Here is a 21,439-nt window from a genome sequence, read left to right as displayed (position 1 = left end):
GTCTCCTATGATTATTACACTCCGGTCTTTATTTGTGTGTGTTGAATCTTTGTGTAAGGCTAAGTCATTAAATTCTCTTTCTACTACTACGAATATTCTAGTATGCAACATAGGTATTTTGATTTTAAAAAAATATTTTGATGCATATTCATCAAATAAAAATATATGAGGTGCATTTTTTAAAAATATGTAAATTATATGACATAGAAACTCAAATTTTCTTGTAATTTCACCATCATCTAGTAAATAAGCATACACTGTCTCATTGTGGAGATACTTTCAATGAAAACATTTTGTTCAAAATTTAATCAGAAAAAAATATTTATTTGTTTATTTATTTTAAGATGATTACAATTAATAAATACATAATTAATTATTTTTAATAAAGTATCAGTTCAGCTCAAAGTAAATCATAAAATTTTGAATTTATCCTAATTAAAATTTAATAAGAATATTATCACCCGAGCATTTTTCTCTTAAATTTGCATGCGTCATTTCAATTTACTCTCTTTTTCATATATTTTTGGTATAAATTAAAAATAATGATAATAATAGTTAAAAACAAGCACCCTTTCCTATGGTCAAAAGCTGTCAATTTCACGACGTGCACGTGGCCATCGGTCCAAAACGTGGTCGCCCTACGGCATGCCGGTTTATGTCGGTTTTGGACCCTCTCAATTGCCGAAGAGATTATTAGATGCGGAGGGCAGATGGAGAGAACCGTCTGCACACTAGTATAAAATTCAGTTAGGTACCGTTCGATACCGCTGGGTACCACTAGGTATCGCTTGATATCCTGTATCTGTGCAGACGATGGATAATGTAAATTAGATGACGAATCAATATAGCATATTGGCTGTTTAATGTAAATTAGATGCTGATTAAAGAGAATAATCTTTTTTTTTTAAGTCATAAAATTGAGTTATATATTTTATAGTTTATTAATAATTATTTTAGAATATATATTACTGCAATATAAATTTAATAAAATTCTGAATATTCAGATTTGTGACGTTATGTGAATTTTATATTAGTCGTCAATCTATACTAATTAATCAAAAAACTTAATTAGATAATGTGCATTCATTATTATTGTTAAGTGCTAGAAAAATTATATTGTTAGAGTATTAGATGTATGTCTTAGCTTTTGATAAAAATTCAATACGCACAAATAAAATTTATAGGAGATCGTACATTTTTTATGTAGAAAGTCTAGACTGAAAAAAAAATTACGTGGTCTAATCCAAATGAAAAATTCACTATATAATAGAAGATATAATAATCACTTAATTCTCATAGTTGATAAAGAAAAGGACTACCCAGTTAGTTGAGAAAAAAAATATTTGATTTCACTTTTGTAGGGATTACATAAGTCTTATGTCGACAAACAAACAATTGAAAACGAGCAATAGAGTTAGATCTTGATAGGATGTGGAGATGATGGCGGAAATTTGTTGTGAAAAATGTTGATGGTGATAACGGCTGTCATTGATCATTAGCAATGATAGCTTGAAAGTGCTAGAGAGCTATTTAGTTCTATTAGCTCTTGAACCTTTTTATATGCAGAGAATTATACTTTATTTATAGATTTTTTTAATTGACATTTTAAAAAATTAGTGCAATTAAAAATATTGCAACATACGGCCCATATTGATTCTCTTAATTATAAATCATTTGCTTAACAATTAAGTGTCTTAATAACATAGAAATTAAGTGATATTAGACTCGTTGAATTTAAGCATGTTAAATTTGGGAATCATTTGGTCATCCAATACACATCATAAGTTTCAATTATGTGTCAAGTGCTTGATTAGGTCGCATTTAAATTTGGATTTGACCACTTTTGATATCGTTGGATTCATCTAGTCGATAATGTTTAGTTTCTTTATCAGTTTGCAAAAATAAGAGATCTGAGGATCCTAAATTTAATTTTGATAGTTTCTACTTTAAGTTTTGTCTAGAAATTTATACCATTCATGTAATTTTTTGGGTAGAACAATTATAATGAAAGGATCCAAATACCTTTGTATACGATGGATTTTAATTATTTGCAATTCAATTAATAGTTTTATCTATGGAATTGTCCTATTCAAGCCATATAACTTATTTTGTGTTGTTGAGATTGACTAAAAAATACTGTTTGATGCTTTCAATACCTAAAATTACAACAAATTTTTTTAAGTGACGGAATAAAGGAATGCTAATTCAATAAAACTGTAGGAAGTTGTAATGACACTCACAATGGCATGATTGTAATTCTATTAAATTTTATGGATAAAAATATATATGAAATTATAGCTAGGCGTATAAACTTATTTAAAATCAATCATTTATCTATATGAAAAAGAATGTAATCCTCAATAATTTGATATTTGAAATGGGGACACATTAGCTATTTATATATAGTTGTGATTATATTCACATTTGTTAACCAATTTTTAATGATATTAAGGTTTCATTTGAGGAGAAATTATTTTGTGCGGCCACCAGACGGCGTTTAGAGATGAATGAGGATACGCCACATTATTTTATTGTTGTGTGATGATGCTGTGTATCGCTATGTACCAGGTGACGTTGCGCATTCTGATTCGCCTCTGGACTGTTCGGTAACTGCACAGAATAATTTCTCTCATTTGATACAGTTTTCTTATTTTTTTAAACTAGAAATTTTTGTACTTAAAAATTATTACATAAAGCTAAAATAAAATTGTCCCAAGCAAAGCCCATCAATATTGTTCATAGCTTTTATTGATAATCTAAGTAAAATTGAACCGTGTAGTATAATTAAGATTGATGTTATCACAAATTATCAACTTCATCTTCAAAATCCTAAATTAAGCCTTAAAAGTGGCTATAATTAATTAAAAATATTAGTATATCCGTCTCTTTCTTCTTCTTCATATCTTTACGTTACGTGATAAGTAATCTCTTCATTTGGTTAAGGTCATGAAAATATTAATAAAAAAGAGTTAGAGGACGGAAGGCAAAAACTTGAACTCACCAAGAGGCTCGCGTCTAAGTATAAAGCTCCCTTAACGCAATTAAAGCATTGAACTTTACTAGAATTATCTACGTAAAATAAGGTCATCATATTCTTGATTGAACATGTAATTGAACTAGATCGTCAATTTTTGTTGCTGTGACACTGTTCTCTACTATAAATAATGATGAAGCACGAGTGCATGAAATTTATGCGCTTAAAATTGAAATTTCTCGTTTATTTTAATTATATTTTCTTAATTAGGCCCATCTTATATTATCTACTTTAGAGAGGCATTAGGAAGTTCTTTGTAAATTCATTTTTAAAAGATTCACTAAGACTTGGCTTTTCTGCCTGACTTTAATTTTTTGTTCATTCCACATATATTTATGAATTATAAAATATAATTATGCACTTTATTAGAGGTGTCAAAATAGATTTCGGGTCGATCATGCTCGGGGCTAAATCCAAAGTTAACCTGCTCTTAACACGTCTGATAGAGCACGACCTGATTGTCCAAATAGGTTAAAAATATAGACTCGAACACAACCATGCTCAACTTGACCCAATATGACTCGACTCATTAATTGATTAAGTATGAAAGGCAAACACAAAAGGGTAGGCGAGAGCGAGGGGGCGCGAGCAAGGGCGGCAGACAAGCATGATGAGTGTGAAGTGCATCGAATGGCCAAGACATTACAGGAAAATGCACTATTACCGACGAATGGAATATATCAGTAACAACCAAAATACGCCGGAAAAAATTAACTTTCCAGCCCATTTTCGACGAAAAATTGTCCAACGGTAATTTGCACGTCGGAAAGAAAACATCGGCAAAACTTTTTCGCCGGAACTATTTCTGGTAGTTCTTCCAGCAAAATAATGGTAAAAAAAATAGTCGTCATTTTTTTCGTTACTATATTCCGGTGTAAGTTGTGTCGGTAGTTCTGGCAAATAGTAGACGCCGGAAATACCAGCACATCATCCGCTGAGGCGTAGACGTCGTTCCGTTACCGGTGAACCGTACCGGCGCAAGTTCCTCCGGTCTTACCGGTGGATATTACGCCAGTAATTATTTGTCGAGTTTAAGTAAGCCAGTGCAATATGTGCCGGTAATTCTGTCGAACTTTACCGGCAGAATATGTGTCGGACGCTTAAGAAATTAATGCCGATGAAAAGCCAGCATAATTTGCGTCGGTATGTTTACGGCGTATAGTGCGCCAGAAAATGTGTCGTTAAATTACCGACACAAGTTTCGCTGGTTCTTGTGACAGTGTTTCCAGCGTAAAACAATCCGCTGGAACTTTCGACGGTAATCGCGCATTTTCGTGTAGTGAGATTGGGGGAACAGACTAGCCAATTAGGTTGCATTCGGCTTTGCGGTTTAACCCAAATCCAACCTGTTTGTTAAATGGGTCCATCTGAACCTGAAATTATTGAATCGACTCTATGTCCGGTTTTCAGGTCGTGTCATATATTGACACGCTACTATAGTACCTCCAGATTCAGTATTCAATTCAACCTATTCTAACTCGATTCGAAATCTATAATTGCTTAAATTCCTGCATTTTGAACTATTTTGTGTGTATTTGAAAATAATTTGTGTTTATAAAAAAGGTTTGCTTGTGTTCTAAGGTGAGGTCCATGGGTTTGAATACATATTGATGAAATCTAGATTTTTTCAGTGCCTAGGTATTATGTTGTTTGGCACCCCGATGCTTAAATATATAGTGGCAACCCATTATTGTGGCCTCAAGAAAATGGAAAATGAATTAGTACCCCGGTGCTCAAATAGTGGCACCTAGGCACTATGCCGAATTCTAAACTTAAAACTATCCATATTTAATATTCCATTTATTACGTTTCGTTTAAGCAGTGCCCAGTGAGAGAGAAGGGGCTTTCTAGTGAGAGAAAATGAATTTTAGGTGGCATTGAATCATTTTTAGCTGTCGCCGCAGTTCGAAAAGTTGCTCGGGTCAATATAGGTTACATACGTTGCCTGCTCAATTTTTAATAATTTAGTGTTTTGTAATTTTTCCGATCAAAATTATAATTTAGTTTTACAAAAATGCAATTTTATTAGATTCAAGTAAATTTTATCCATGTAACTTTTGATATATTATCGGTACAACTGTTTTGGTCATTTTGAGTATTTATTTAAATTTTTTTCGGGGTTATTTTTTGTTGTGTAAAATAGTGAAAATAATAGAAAAATGAAAGTACAAACAACACAAAGAAAATGATAATTTATGTGGTTTGACAAAGATGCTTACATCCACGAGGAGGGGATGATTTCACTATTGCGAAGAAACAAATAGGGATTACAATTGACTCTCTCTTCTCTCATACCTATACAATCGCCTTTAAACCCCTAATTTATAAATTTAAGTTAAATAAAATAAGAAAAAAATATAATCAAATATCTAATCAAATCGCCTAATCAGTACAAAAATAACCCCATAATTAATAAATTGATGAGCCGTCAAAGCCTTCCAAATCAAGGCTCTCTATTATTTGGAAAGATTTCCAAATCAGCAATCTTCATCTCAGCTTTCACTTTATAAAGTGAAAGACGACAAACCAGGCTCCAATAGCATAATGATTGCACCAAGTTGGTCGCCTACATACCGTCCCTCCCAAGGGATCAAAGAAAGCGTAGTTTTTAAAAATAAGTGGACAATTGTTCATGAGTCTTGTACCACTGCTATGGTGACTGCTTCAATCTAGATAAAGACTTGTCCAATATGCAAACAAAGTTTTTTGAGGTTCCAAATCCAAACGGCTGTAACATATTTTGATCTCTTCTTATAATTTTTCGTGTAAGAATGCAATTTTCACATTTAGCTGCTCCATAATCAAACCATAGTGTACTACAAGTGTTAAGATATTACAGATAGAGGGATGCTTGACCGCTGGGGAGAGCACCTTATCACAATCAATCCCTTCCTGTTGCACAAAACCTTTTGCTACTAGCATAACTTTATACCACACATTAACTCCATTAAATTCTTCCTTCTTGGCATACACCCATTTGCATCCAATGACTTTTCTTTCTGTAGAAAGTTTCACCAATCTCCAAGTAGCTTTCTTTTTAAGAGACTTCAAATCTTCATCCATAATCCTCTTCAAAAGATCTCCAAAATTCCCTTGTAATATTAATAGTAGAATAACCAACAACAAAAATACCAATTGCCCAATAGAAGAATAACAAAAAATAACAAAATAACCATATGAGGACTAGTATATCCACTATACCAAATTACCAAAATTTTATATACTAATAGGAAAAAAAAAAGTTGTGCTTGCTAATTACCAAAATAGCAAAACATTACTCCCCATACTCAAAGAACCATTCAAGGGACCTCATTACAGCCACTATATTGATCATATGACCAATGAATTGAATATTACTTAAAGCCACTTAGTTGAACATACATCCACTGACATTGAACATACAACCATTAACATGGAATATACAACCACTGAATTGTACGTACAACCACTGAATTGCATACAACCACTAACATTGAAGGGACTTGAACATACATTCACTGACTTCAACATATAGCCATTAACTTCAACATATATCCATACAACCACCGACTTGAATATACAAACACTTACTTGAGCTCAACAACAATAACAATATGAATGATAGGACTCATAACAAGAAAAAAATAATCAATCAAGTATAATCAACACTTCAACAAGCTCCCCTCGCTCTCTTAGTTGCTAAATGACCTTCCAAGGGGAGAAGGTATGCTTATTAGGGAATAACAATAATTTCCATTGAAAAGTACAGAATCCCATCATACCTTAAATTTTAGAAAACTCAACAACATGATGAACTAGAATTGAAACTCGAAAGGCAGCAACAATAATGCAACATATTAGATATTCAAGTTAGTGGATGTATGTTCAAGTCAGTAGGAGTAAGGCACCATAGATTAAAATATATAAAACCCAACGACAACATGAATGAGGATTAAACAGACAGGGGACTCAGGGAGAACTGATAATACCTACCGACAACTATATATTCAAGTCAACAGCAACAAGCCACCATAGCACCTCAGTCCCCTGGTTACCAAATGACCTTCGAAGGGGATAAGCTATGCTTATTAAGGGAATAACATCATCGTCAATGGCAAAAGAAAAGAATCCTAATGGACCTCAAAATATATAAATTCAAATGATATCTAGAAGAAATGAAAGGATGGCATCAAGGCACTAAAATGATATAATATAGGGGAATCACAAAATAGAACTAGGGAAAGTAACAGAGAGTTCATGTTTTTTGAATCCAATCAATAAAAATAATATTAAAGTGGGTAGGAGAGATCCCCTCATTAACAATTGCATTCTCTCTCTTGTATATCACTCGAGGAAAACTTATAGTGAAATGATTGTTGATCCTTCTGGATAAGTTCGATCAATGGAGTTTTGTATATTTTCTTACCCAAGGAAGCACATGTCATCACTCTAGGGTATGACTAGGAGATTTTTCTCACATGGCTGCAGGTCGCAGGCAGGTCGCAGCCATTACAAAACATGAGCTCTTAAGAATCATAGAATAAAACTAGGTCTTCAAAAGCTTAAACCTTATACGTGAGTGAATTTAGCGGTGCGGTGGAGTGATTGTATTTTATTTATTTTCAAACGAGCAGCTTCATGAGTTTTTGAGTTGAGTCGGGCTCAGCTTGAAATTGAACTCGTATATTATACAAGCTTGACTAAAATCTCATACTTGAAACTCGATAAGCTCAACTAGTAGGCTCGTTAATGAGTCAAGTTCAAGTTGGCTCTTGAGTCAGCTTAACTCCCTTGCACCCCTAATTTAGATGTTCATCAATTGTAACCTCATATCTCATCTAAAACCGATATAGCCATTTTTTCATATGGAGATGATTATCCACCCTCTTTGTTAGATACTTATTCTTCAAAATCTTTCAGAATTTCACTATGGAAGTCTACATCATCACCCAATACTTAATCTCCTAAGATAAGCAATTTTTTGTCAAGCCACTGGCACTTCGATTCATCTTCAGTCAATCTCTCTCAAAAGTCTCTTCAAGACGTTTCTCGTCATCCAAAACAGCCTCTAGATTCAAAGAACATAGTGCATTCATCACTTCACATCTCCACATGCTAAAGTTTTCTTTGCCGTCAAATTTTGTCACATCAATTTTAACATGATGTGTAACCATATGATGGATTGACGCCTTCTCCATTGTCGAGGTGGACGTATTCATGGTTCCACCAAATTTCATAGCCTCCACAAAATTACAAGTGTCCCACATAGCCAGAATTACACCAATATGACTCTTCTTCTTCACTTGAACTAACCATATGAATTAAAATAACATATTAATCTCCTATTCTTCAAGCTGTCATTAGAAATCCCATCGAAATTTGACTATGATACTAATTATTATACAAAACTGTAAAAATAATCTAAAAATCAAAGCACGGTCAACACAATGATTTACGTGGTTCGATGAAGAAGGCTATGTTCACATGGAGGGGATTATTTCATTATTATGGAGAAACAAATATGTACTACAATTGACTCTCTCTCCTCTCATACCTATACAATAGCCCTCAAATTCCTAACTAATAGATTTGAGGTATATAAAATAAGCAAAAAAAAAAAATCTTTCTAATTAAATCTCAAATCAAATCATCTAATTAATACAATAATCATTCTTCTAATTAATACATTAATGAGCCATCAAAGCTTTCTAAATTAAGGCTATCCATTATTTGAAAAGATTTTCAAATTAATAAATTTGAAAACTAGAGATTTTTATCAATTTAAAATTTATTTTGTCATCTAAAAATAATTATTCAGTTCAATTAAAGCTTCATAATTTCGTTATACATGATCTTTGATAATTTAGATATATTTTGAAAAATGTCAATTTCTGCTTACCCAATTGAGCAAGATTTTATGTTGTTTATAGTAAAGGTATTTTGGCAAGTTCTTAATTAGTTCAATTATACTTTGCTTAATGTGATGCAATGAAATATGTGTATATTGATTGAAACACAAAATTTTGTTGGTAGAGAAAATGAATTTTGTTTGGGTTGAGAATGGATTTTATTGGCGGATAGAAGATATTCGAATAATCACTGTAACATGTTTGTTTATATTTCAATTAGTTTAACTACAATTTCAATAATTATTTAAATGCTTATTGGAATTCAATATCAATATATGTTTTAGTTTCAACTTTCCGTACAATACTTTAGTTTATTATTATTTTTAGTTCTTTTGATTAGAGATATTGATTCATGTTTTAGGCTAATACATCCTACTAAGTCGTGTTAGCATATTCTTGCTTTTGCTTCTATTTTCAAGTCAAGAAAATTATAAGGAGAAAACTGAGTAGCTTTTTATATATAACACTGCTCTATAATTTTTTGTATGCCTTTTTGGCTTATTTCATTTTTGTATGCTCAATTTTTTTTGTACTTTATGTTATCAAGCACGGTAATACATATATCTAAAATAAAAAATATATATTTTTGGAGGATATATAGAGAATCATTTTTTAGATTTAGTAGTCTTACGCTTTATATTATATTCAGTAATGACTTTGTGTTGTATAAATTAAAAGTTTAATTTTTCTCAACACATCTCCAACTGGATCTTAGAGTCAGTTTCTGGCTACTGCCACAATCAAGTACAATCTCTCCTGTGTGATATTAAGTCATATCCATTCAGATTGTGACACCTACTCTTTGTTTGCCAAAGATAAAACACAAACATGTACCTAACCAAGCTTAACTTTAAGATTTCTTTTTAGAATGCATGAAAAATATTTTTACTAATATAAATCTAATTATATTTCTCTTCTAATCTTATTTAACTTCAAATTAAGCCCCATAATTTAAATTGAGATAGCATTACACGAAAAAGAAGTGCCCCTATCATAAGTTATAATATTGTCCTCTTTATTTTTTATGTTACTATGATGCTATGCCATGTGGCTAAACAAAAATGCGTGCTTCTTTCTTTCCTTGAGTTGGAAAAGTGATTGGAATCATAATCATCCGGAAAAAGTCTGTTTAACTGACACAATTTTATTTTTTCTCAAAAAGAGAATTTTAACATAACAAATGGTTTTAATTTATTACGGCGGGAATCAAGCTATTATTAATGTCTTGCATGCATTAATATAAGAAAAATTAAATGCTTGTACTGTTCATGTTTAAAATTCTTTTTTTTAATATATTTGTCGTCAGTATAGCATTCTGTTTCGGTTTTTTTATTTTATTTTAGATTCAGATCTATTATGAAAACATTGTAATTTATTTTTTATTTTAATTAATCCTAAATGTGCGACAGGTATCCGTATTTCCTTTTTATTTATTTATTTACTGCTCGAAAGAAGTGAATGTAGGGGAGATTTCTTGGAACCATTACTGCCTCTCTGGTATTAAAGCACCAGGTCGAGGCCCGGAAGGAAGCCATCTCGACTGCTTCATCCTCTTCTGTAGCTCTTCTCATGAATTATCGCTCAATGCAAAACTCTCCAAACCTCGCAGGTTCTTTGTCTTGAGATCTCCGCCTCCTCCGGTCTTCTCTTTGAATCCCACCCTCTTCCATTTCTTCTCTCTTATCTCTCTCACTAACTACCTTGAGCTCGATGGCGCAAAAGCCTCTAATGCTCAAGGACTACCTTGAGCTCGATTCGTGCTCGGAGTCATTCTGGTGGGCCCCACTTCAGCGTGCCGGCGGCACCAGCGTACGCCGCCTGCTAGAAGCAGAGCTCGGCGGCGGCGGAGCCGATAAAGGCGGCTGGAGGCTGGTTCGGTCCCGATCCAAAGGCGCGCTCACTAGACTCTCGGCCATCATCAAGCTTCTGCAATTCTCTGCCGAAGAAGGGCCTGTTGCGTCGGCCGACGCCGTCTGTGGCGGCGGCCCGCCACGCCCCCCCCCCCGCCACGTCTCCTCCCTAGAAGTTTCTCGAAAAAACTGAGACGAAGCTTCTGGAAGAAGCGCGATCATGAGAAAGAGGAAAATGGCAAGGTAATGGTGAAGGATATTGTGCGGCTGGGTTCTTTTGATGAAGAGACGGTGGAGCGAAGCTCTTTGTTTTACCCTTCGCCTGTTGTTAGTAGATGTGGTAGCTCGTCGGACTTCCTCTTCTCCACCGCCGCAACCTCTGAGTTGTTCGTGGACGGGAAGGATTCGATGCCCATAAGCCCGAGAACTGAGAAGGGGGTTTTCGTAGGCCCCGGCGAAGAATCTCGCCGGCCGTCCACCGGATGCCAGGAGCCAGAGGTGAGCCACGCCATCGCTTATATTTATGATTATTCCATAAAAAACTAATTTTTTATATATTTTTCTAAGGATATATAAAATTTATACTAGTATTTCTTAGTTGGTTCGTTAGGTGAGCAATTAATCGTACTGTAGCACTGGAGCTGGTCCTCCATTAGAGCAGCTGTGATTTTTAATTGATAGCACTACACAGATCAAAAATCCTAAGCTGGAATCCCCAATAAAATCCTGACTCATGGTTCACTTTCTTAAATAAATTTTATTTTTATTTATAATTTTTTATCTTGTTTTACAAAATTGATTTGGATAAAAGATAAACTTATCTTAATTGGAGCACTTAAATTATAGTCATGAGAAGGAAAAAATTTTCTATCTTAAATTTAAATTTATTTAAAAAATGTTGCATTTAGTTTTCTTTTTAATTAAAAGGTGCTGTTTTCTTTGATAAAAAGCTAAAGCTGTCAAAAAAAGTTATTGAAATAAGATAGCCAATAATGTGGCATATGCTGCAACTTCTATGCATCATCAAACTTTTGTAAAGAACTTAATATAACCTCAACAATATAGTTATTTAAAAAGTTTGGCCAAACAAGAGAAATTATTTTGTGCGGACGTCGAATGGCATCTGGAGACCAACCAAAATACAGAACGTCACTTCTTTGATCGAAACTACGGCTTGATACTGCTGATGAGATTATGCCTAATTCGCTTTCGGACGTAGTGCTGTATCTGTGTCCGCACAGAATAATTTCTCCAAACCTTGACTTTCATCTCTCCTATTCTACATGTAATCATTACAAACATTTGGGTAGTCACAACTGATTTTCTTAAAATTATCAATTATGATCATCCCAAACAAACTAGAAAATCAGAATGACTGTATACTGAATAGTTAATATCTGCAAAATAATTTGTCTAAAGAGGTTATGATGGGATGAATGAGTATCATTCATTATATGATAAACCTCACATGCACCCCCCTTTCAATTTTTTTTTTTTTTTTTTTTTTTTGAAACATTTAGGCTTTGTTTCAGACGGTTTTTTTATGTTTACTGATGCACAGTTTATAGTACAAAAATTAAAAATTTATAGTAAGAAATTGTTTGAAGAAGCAGTAAGAAATTCTTCCCAACCGAAGCCTTGGTCTAATTAAGACAAACACACACTCGTCATACATGCATCATATATGTAATATTTGAATTCAATATATCTTAATTGATAAATAAAGCTCCCAATCAACAGATCAAGATGAATAACATACTGACATATAGACAACTTTGTTAATAGTTAAAGAAAAATACTGTTTTCCAAAGAAAATAACAGTAAACTGACGAGCACTTGGTCGATTTGTTTTTAAATGATAAATTAAGTCTTAATTTACTAATTAAATTAGGTGATATCCAAAAAAATTGAGTTTTATGATTTTCCCTTTCACCGGGTCTAGCGGAGCAAATCGTACTTCTAAGGACTGTTTATGTGTGCGTTTTTCTCTTTCACGGGGTCTACTGCAACAAATCGTACTTCTAAGGCACTGTTTAAGCCGGGGTTTACTTCAAAGAAAACTAAAATTCGAATTATAGAAACTCAACTTTTGCAGTCACTCTTTTTTTTTTTTTTTTTTTTTTTTTTTTTTGTAAAATGGCGATTATCAGTCCATATAAATTATGAACTTAGAATATATTTGAAATAGTTTTTTAGTTGTTTTATTTTTCAGACATTAAAATTATTTTTTATTTTTGCTTTTCTATTATTTTTCATTTTTTTTGTGAGAATATATTTTTTACCATTAGAATAACTAATATACTTTTATATTGATAATTGAATTCAAATTTTAACTAAGAATTTTTTTTTTTGTTTTTATTATCTAAATTAACTGCATGTAAGAGCTTGAATTTTTTCTTTCACCGGGATATTTTGAACAAAATGGAACTTCATTGGGCACTGTTCCTGGAATGCGTGGAGAGAGAATGTTTGCTTGTTTGTTTTTTTCTTAGCGGGGGAGTGAGAAGTTGGGGGTTTTACTTGGAAAGAAATTGAACTTGGAATTATAAAACTCAGCTTATTTTGCCACCCTATTTTGTCCATTGGAACAGAGAAGTTTATTATTTGGATGGAAACGAGCAGCTGTCGGTGGGTGTAGATGGTACCAAATAGCCTAGCACTGGACGTGGTCCGTCCTTAACGTATTTACTAAATCGGCAAACACTAAAGCTGATCAGCTTTTTAATAATATATTTTCCTTGGCCCTACATTTACTCTGCTACCAACAAAGCCAAAAAACCCCGCCACGCGTGCTGCTTTTCCTCTGCTTTTTACTGCGCTGACTCGCTGAGCTTACAGCGCTCTAGATTGTTACATTCAAAATCTCCTTGTTGTTTAATCAACTAGAGCCATTCCAATACTCTGCACACATCACAAGGGATGAGATTTTTTAGCTGTCTAAAAATTAGGCAAATTAATCATTGCTGTTTGTCCGGGTGGTGAAGAGCCGGCTGAGCAAAGTTCAGGTTCCTGGTTTGAATTTTTGGCAAGCAGTGAAAGCCTTAAGTGTTTGCCGGTGTAAATTGGTGTGGGTTGCATGCTAGGTCGACCAGGATTTTCACTTGCCTAATGATATTGCTTCATCGTCACAAAAAAGGCAAATTATTCTGCGCTTTTACTATGCTTTTGATCTATTTTTGTAAAAGGACAACTAATACACAATTTTAATTACATATAAAATATTCTTTTGCTAAGTATTTGCATAAATACAGCAAAAGCACAACAAAAGAGTAGCAAATACGTAATGATATTTGGTACGCTTTTGTTGTGCTTTTCAAATACTCAGTAAAAGGATAGCAAAATGACAGTTAATATGCAATTAAAATTGTGTATTAGCTACCTTTTTACAAAAAAACATCAAAAGCACAGTAAAAGTGCATCAAATTCGGACACAAGCTTGCATTTAGTGTCCGCACATAATAATTTGCCCTAAAATTATATCTATTTTTGTTACAATCAAAATTGAGATTGAGGTTTAGTTTGGGATGACTTTCTTAAGAAAGCCGTCCCAAACGAAATCTTAATCTTTCATCGTCCGACATATCGATCTCTACTTGTAATGAAGTTGAAGAAAGTTTATTCAAATACATTTTGAATATATATTTATATTAATTGGGTTTGAAAGGAGCAGGAAATTTGTGGCAAAGTAGGCATGGATTGCCCTTTCGAAGAGGAAAAGGAACAGCTCAGCCCCGTGTCCGTTATGGATTTCCCGTATCAAGACGAGGACGAAGACGAGGCAGTAGTGGAGCAGCCTTCGGCCATCTCACCTTGTTTTGAACAGAGCCTCATCAACATTGAGAGTAAGTTCTCTCTCTCTCACTCTGTCTCTCTCTGTCTCTCTCTGTGCTAATATTTTTTTGGGAAATAATCTGTGCTATTGTTTCTGGTTCATGTATTTCGCTACAATCACTTGCTATGGAACACTGTCTATTTTGTCGTCATCTGGTTGAAGGGCCACGTACAACCCGGTTCTTCCATCCCAAGTCCCAACCCGTGTTCTCGCCCAAGCGTTTGATTTGCAAATAAACCCACGTAAATATAAAAAATTCTTTTTTTTTTTATAAATAGTTAAATACTGTTATTGATGTGATACTGTGAATATAGGATCACTGTAGTCTATTTTAGAGTGCAATATTTAGCATGTGGGTGTCTACCATTTTATACAATGAGCAGAATTTAATATAAGTGGTAAGTCAATATCAATTTCTTAATACGCCCGTTTTAACCAGTTTTTACCTCAAAATCCGTTCTTGACCTGAAAATTCAAAATTGACCTGTTTTTTAGCAGAAAATTAGATATTGACCTATTTTTGACCTAAAACTAGCAATTTTTAGTCAGCTCCCGGTTATTTGAGTCATGTCAGGTTGACTCGGACCCGACACGGATCGGGTTGGATATGAAAAATCAACTCATTTACAAAAACGGGTCAATATCGGGTTGACTTGAATAGTGCCGGATCAGTTTCGGGTTTGACCCATGACCACCCAAAATTGGCACCCCGATTTCTTAATTCTTATAATATATGTTGATTTTAGGAGTAATTTTTTGAAAAATTCTCTTGAGTTTTATTAATTATTTATAAGGTAAGATTAGTTGTAAGATCAATTAAAGTACTGCCAAACATTAATATCGCTATTAGATTGAAAGAAATTATTTTATTATTATTATTATTTATTATATTATTATTATTATTTAATGCATGTGTATGGTGGAAATCATTCAACATAAATTTTAGTATAATTTTGAAACTGTAATTCTGTTACCCCAAAAAATAGAAACTCTAAGCCTGCATTTTTATATATTCTTTGTCCTTTGTATCACAGAACTTTGGTTCAACAGTTAACGTCACTGTTGCTTTATGAGTTGGCGCGCGAAATTTTGAAATATTATACTCCAAAAAATTCTTCAAAAATTGTGAAAATAGTTTCTATCCGTTTCAATTTTCTGAAGCGTTTTTGGATTTTTTTTGTCTTATTATCATTATTTGATTTTTATTTTTAAATTATAAAAAATCGTGAAAAATAAATCACGTCGCGTTGCTTTCTGTCTGGTGATGGGCAGGGACGAAGAATCAACTCCTTCAGATGATCCGACGGTTTGAAACCCTCGCTAATCTGGAACCCGTGGACCTGGACCACAGTTTTGCGTGCACGGAGGCCTCTGCGAAGACAACCGTACACGTGGAAACAGACGAGGAAGAAGACGGAAACGAGAACGAAGCGCGGCGGCGGCGGCGGCGGAGAACGGCTTTAGCTTTCCTCCGCCGGATCACCGACAACAGTTCTCTTCCGCCGTGCGGCGAGAAGCTTTTATTCGACTTCTTCGTGGAGGGTCTCTCTTTTGACGAGGACTGTCGGCGGGGAAAGAAGAGAGGATGCGCCGGCAATGAAGACCTGCTACAGTTGGCCAGCGATTGGGTGGCCGGTGGAGGAAGCGTGACGGAGAAGGACGGTGACGTGGCGGTTAGGGAGATGGAACGGTGCGGTAAAGGATGGAACTGCTTCGACGAGGAAGAGGAGACCGTGGCCGTGGAGATGACCGGCGGTGTGGTGGCGTGGCTAATGGACGAGCTGGTGGATGACCTGCTCGTGTCGGTGGCGTGATTAATTGTGAATTAATTAGGCCATCAATCGAAGACCTCTCTCGTTTGATGGGATTAATTAATTTAATTTTCTGTAATGATAAAATGAAAGAGTAATGCATATTAATCTCCAACTAAATTTACATTTTAAAAATTATATTAGTGTATTTGTAAATCCTTTATGAACCAAATGGATAAAAAATTAAAAATATTTTGGTCACAATGAATTTTAAAATTCAAAAAATTTATTTTGAGATCAACATCCTATTAATTATTTATATGTTATATTAAAAAAGGGAAATTTACATACATACCACTTTATAACATTCTATTACATATCTAATACCTAAAACTTTAATATTACATGCATACCAAAATGAACTATGGGTGGTATGTATGTAATATTAAAGTTTTAGGTGTTAAATATGTAAATAGAATAGTATTATGTGGTATGTATGTAAATCTCCCATTAAAGTTTTAGGTGTTAAATATGTAAATAGAATAGTATTCAACTGCTTCTTAAAGCAGCTTTTTAGTACAAAACTTAAAATTTTCATATCAAAATAACTGTTTTAAGAAGCAGTAAAAAAGGCCATCTTGAACAAAGCTAAATTTAATTGCAAACAAACAAACTCATAACTAAATTAACTAGGTAATTAACGTAACAACAAGCTAACTCTCAAAAATTTTGCCCCTAGTAGAGTTGATCAAAGGCATAGTGCTAATCATTAGTGAGTTGCATATTAGGCTAATTACTCTAACTCCCATTGTACCATTCAGCTAACTTAACATCACAAATGCTAGCCTTCCTATAAGCAAATCCTACGGTGTGTTTACACTACATAGTCCCCTCTAAGAAAAATTATTACAACATTTTTTAAAAAATTTATCATAGTCAATTTAAGAGACTTTTTGATCAATCCACTCATCTCTTGTGAGTCGATCTATTATTTAGTAATGCAGAGCATATTAGTTAAAATACTCTTTAGGCATATGTTATTTAGTTTGTTACAAAGATTCTAGAATGTTATCGATTTCTCTATGTTTCTTTTGCTAGCTTATAAGTATAAGAATTGTAAAAGGGAAGAAGCATGAATATATTTTTGGAATTTAACATTATTTTCACTAGTTTTGTATTCTAGCTCTAAGGAGCTTTATTTGTGATACTTCATCGAATGATCTCTCTACATCAGAATGGTATCACAGCGAGGTATGACCCTTGATGTAGATCTGGGCTGTTGCTACATCAACCCTTGACGTCGATCGGGGTTTAGGATGCTTTTGGGATGACCATGTATGAAGCTAGACTGTCGACGACATTCAAAGCCTACACCAGTCGGCAACCATACTGGCGAATCTACACATCCCCCGCTGGCAACCACACCAGCGATTCAATCTTCTGGCAACCATACCAAAATGAATCCACCACCGATTGCAACTATACCATCGGTTATCTTTTGGCACGAATTTCCATATGCAAACAACACCTCTCAATCGACATGCATCATTGATCAGAGTTCGTGCCTTTCCTTGTCCAGTCTGCACGAACAACCATGACGGTATCCACGACACTCGCGATCGCAGGCATCCACTCCAATATCAGTATCTGCGAGCTCCTCTACCTCTGATCAACTTTTCGCACACCCCGCCGCCACCTCCTTTGCAAAAACAGATGTTCTGCTACTCCCATCTTCTCTTCATCTCCCACCGTCCAAAACATGACTGAACAAATCAGCCTCATTACAGAGTTCCACGAACAGCACTTCCGGTGCTGATTCACTCGATCGTCCCCGACCACACCATACCACTTGAGCATCCAGCATCCGCCTTCGTGTGCGACACCAGCCTCATCAACCTTCATCTACATAGCATCACTTCTCCGTCTCTTGCTACATCTCCCTCTCAGTTGATGCTGACGTTGCTGCTTTTAGCGGGAGCAAGGGTGATCCCAGACTCTACCAAGCACAAGTGATCGGCTGTAATGTAACTTGGCTATTTGCACCCTCCAATTATTTGCTTGAATACAAGTTAATGGCGCCTTTTTAGATCCGTCCCAAGTCCGCGACCAAATCTCGCTTTCATCGACTCCGCCGCTTGCTTCTTTTCTTTGTACTGAAAGAGAATGATGCAGAGCATCTTAGTTAAAATACTCTTTAGACATATGTTATTTAGCTTGTTACAAAGATTCTAGAATGTTCTTGATTTATCTAGATTTCCTTTGTTAGCATATAATTATAGGAGTTGTAAAAGGGAAGAAGCATGAATATATTTTTGGAAGTTAATAGTGTTTTCACTAGTTTTGTGTTCTAGCTCTGAGGAGCTTTATTTGTGATGCTTCATCGAATGATCTCCCTACATCATTTTGCAGCCAAACTCTCAAGAATATATGAAGCAATTGATTTATCCTACTGCATCTCATCATCATTCCAAAGCCAAATAGAGATAGCCTACTAGCCATTTATAGCAATGTATATAAAATGCATAATTCATAATTCTAACTCTTATTTGAAAATTCTCTCCCTTATAGGAGGGGCAATTAACCATCAGAGTTTATGCCCATATAAAATCTTTAAACATAAAAAAAAGATATCATATAAGAGGAAAATTTGTCTAATTATTGATTTATTATCAGCTAGTTAGTGTATCTCCAAAAAATAAAATTACCCCACATAAGAATTTATTAAAATTATAAAAATTAAATCTCAAATAAATAAATTTTATGCTACAATACTTAAAATTCTCAAACTAAATGATAATAATAACAAGCCCTACATTAGGAGAGATTATTCTTTGTGGACACAAAACTGTCCAGAGGCAAATCAGAGTGTGTCACGTCACCCGTTCACAGCTATACAAAGCCGTGGTACACATCAAAAGAGTGAAGTGGTGCGCTCTGATTCTCCTCCGGATGACATCCAATATCCGCACTGAATAAATTTTCCTACATTAGAGACCAATTCCTTCACTGGCATAATTTTGAGAACAAAATTTGAGACTTTCTTTCAACATCAATGCATATGCGCGCATGACATGCATGTACATTTATTACCATAATCTTATCATTAGGTTCCAAATTAGATCATATGCCTGGACTCAGAAATGACGAAGGGACAGCACAGGAACATTTCCCTGGTTGCCCGAAGACCATCCAAGGGAAATGAAAGGGAGCTTCATCATCGTCCAGACATGGCAACCTACCGAATAGTCGCAGCGCCAAGACGAGCCAGCCAGCAATCCATAAATAACAAATATTCGACCTAGCAAAAACCATTACATTCTATTCAGCAATTCAGAAGAACTTCCCCATTTCATCACCTTAACAGAAATAATCCTCTTTAAAGCAAACAGTAAAGAGGTATGGCATACGGACTTACTTTCGAATCTCCTATTATTTCTTTCCTTCCAGATGCAGTAAATCACACAACAAACAATCAGTTTGTAGAAGTTGAACACATTCGGATTACCTTTGAAAACAACCTTCAACCAGTCAAAAATCTGAAGAATATTAGGCCGCATGAGAAAGCATTGCATCCCCGGAATAAGAGCAGTAATGATATTAAATGAGTAGGAACATTCAAAAAATAAATGGGAGACCGATTCAGCATGCGAATAACATAAACTGCAGATTTCAGGAACAAATATATGCCTAATACGAAGAGCGTCAGCCGTCTTAAGTCCCCCACACAGGGCAAGCCAGGCAAAAACAGAATATTTTAGGGAATGCCTTTTATGCCATACCATTTTATACCAATCACAAGTAGGTAAATCATGATAATACTCCTCTAAAAAATATTTAAATTTGGTGGAATTCTTGTTCTTCCAGAATAAACAAGGCCCAGCATCCCCAAAAGCAGGAAAAATGTTCCCAAGCAGATCACGCAGTGCTTGGGGAAAATTATCAGGGAAAACCCAATCCAGCCTAGACATAAGATCTTTCAGCAAGAGATCATGCATAGTAACAGGAATCCTGTCACCCAGATGAGCGTGAATGGTATCGTTATTATACCAATGATCCCACCAAAAAGAAATAGGAGCTTTACTTGATAATTTGAACTTAAAGCAGGCTTTTACCTTCTGAGCAGTTTTACAAATTTCTTTCCAGAATTTAGAGGCAGAAGCAGCTGGGGGCTTCCAAGGAGAGGAATATTTAAAATGAATCCAATCAGCGAGAATGGAATGACAGTTGTACAATCTACAGATTACCGAGCAATTGAAAGCAAATTGAATAGCCAAAATGGAAGGTAACCCCAAGCCCCCTTTCTTCTTTGGTAAGCAGATTTTGTTCCAGCCCACCATATGCAACTTCCTAGTATTGTTGATATCCCCAAAAAATAAGAACTTAGAACAGATTTTAGAGTAAATCGTATGCGCAGATTTAGGCAATATAGCACCACGAATCCAATATGCAATAGTATTTTGGATTGTGAATTTCAGATATTGTAGTCTACCACCAAAAGATAAAAGATTAGCCTTCCACCCATTCAATTTTTTGTAAAGACTGTCCACAAGAGGCAAATAATCCTCAACTTTAAGCTTGTAATAAGATAACGGGACTCCTAGATAAGTTATTTTGGTGACAATATTATGAATAGAGAGAGCTTGACAAATATCAAGTTGATTGCTTTGATGCTTGGGGAACATAATGGCGCACTTTTCATAATTGACATGAAGCCCCGTAGCATTAGCAAAATCACTTAAAGTAGTTACCAAGTTATGGTAGTTTTCAAGAGTGGCTTCTCCAAATATGAGAACGTCATCAGCGTAAAGAAGGTGGGTAAGGGAGAAATTACCAAAGGATATACCTTTGAAATTTCTATCTTCAAGTAAATTAGAAAGAGCGTCCATAACAATGCAAAATAGATAGGGGCTGAGAGGACATCCCTGCCTAAGGCCAGCAGTAGAGGGGAAGTATCCCTCCAAAGCGCCATTAATCAAAATAGAGTAATTAACATCAGAAATGCACGCTTTAATCCAATGGACAAATTTGCTAGAAAATCCTTTTTGAGAAAGCCTGGCAAGCAGAAATTCGCGAGCGACCGAGTC

The 21,439-nt window shown here is 34.8% G+C and overlaps 1 protein-coding gene across 2 annotated transcripts; it reads left to right on the top strand.

The window, feature by feature from the left end:
• The first annotated feature begins 10,923 nt into the window (after positions 1 to 10,923).
• On the top strand, positions 10,924 to 16,594 carry LOC110100415. 2 transcript variants are annotated; one of them, XM_020827911.2, is made up of 3 exons: positions 10,924 to 11,270; positions 14,443 to 14,614; positions 15,877 to 16,594. In XM_020827911.2, the coding sequence occupies exons 1-3, from the start codon at positions 11,019 to 11,021 to the stop codon at positions 16,416 to 16,418; spliced, it is 966 nt and encodes a 321-aa protein (XP_020683570.1). In that variant the 5' UTR covers positions 10,924 to 11,018; the 3' UTR covers positions 16,419 to 16,594. The 2 variants fall into 2 exon arrangements, with proteins under 2 accessions (XP_020683570.1, XP_020683569.1); XM_020827910.2 differs by having other exon boundaries at positions 14,437 to 14,614.
• The last annotated feature ends 4,845 nt before the right edge of the window (positions 16,595 to 21,439 follow it).

The sequence above is a fragment of the Dendrobium catenatum genome, unplaced genomic scaffold, assembly GCF_001605985.2.
Source record: "Dendrobium catenatum unplaced genomic scaffold, ASM160598v2 fragScaff_scaffold_1220, whole genome shotgun sequence".
Lineage (NCBI taxonomy): Eukaryota > Viridiplantae > Streptophyta > Magnoliopsida > Asparagales > Orchidaceae > Dendrobium > Dendrobium catenatum.
Note: the sequence above shows the minus strand (reverse complement) of the source record. Positions and strands in the feature narration are given on the sequence as shown.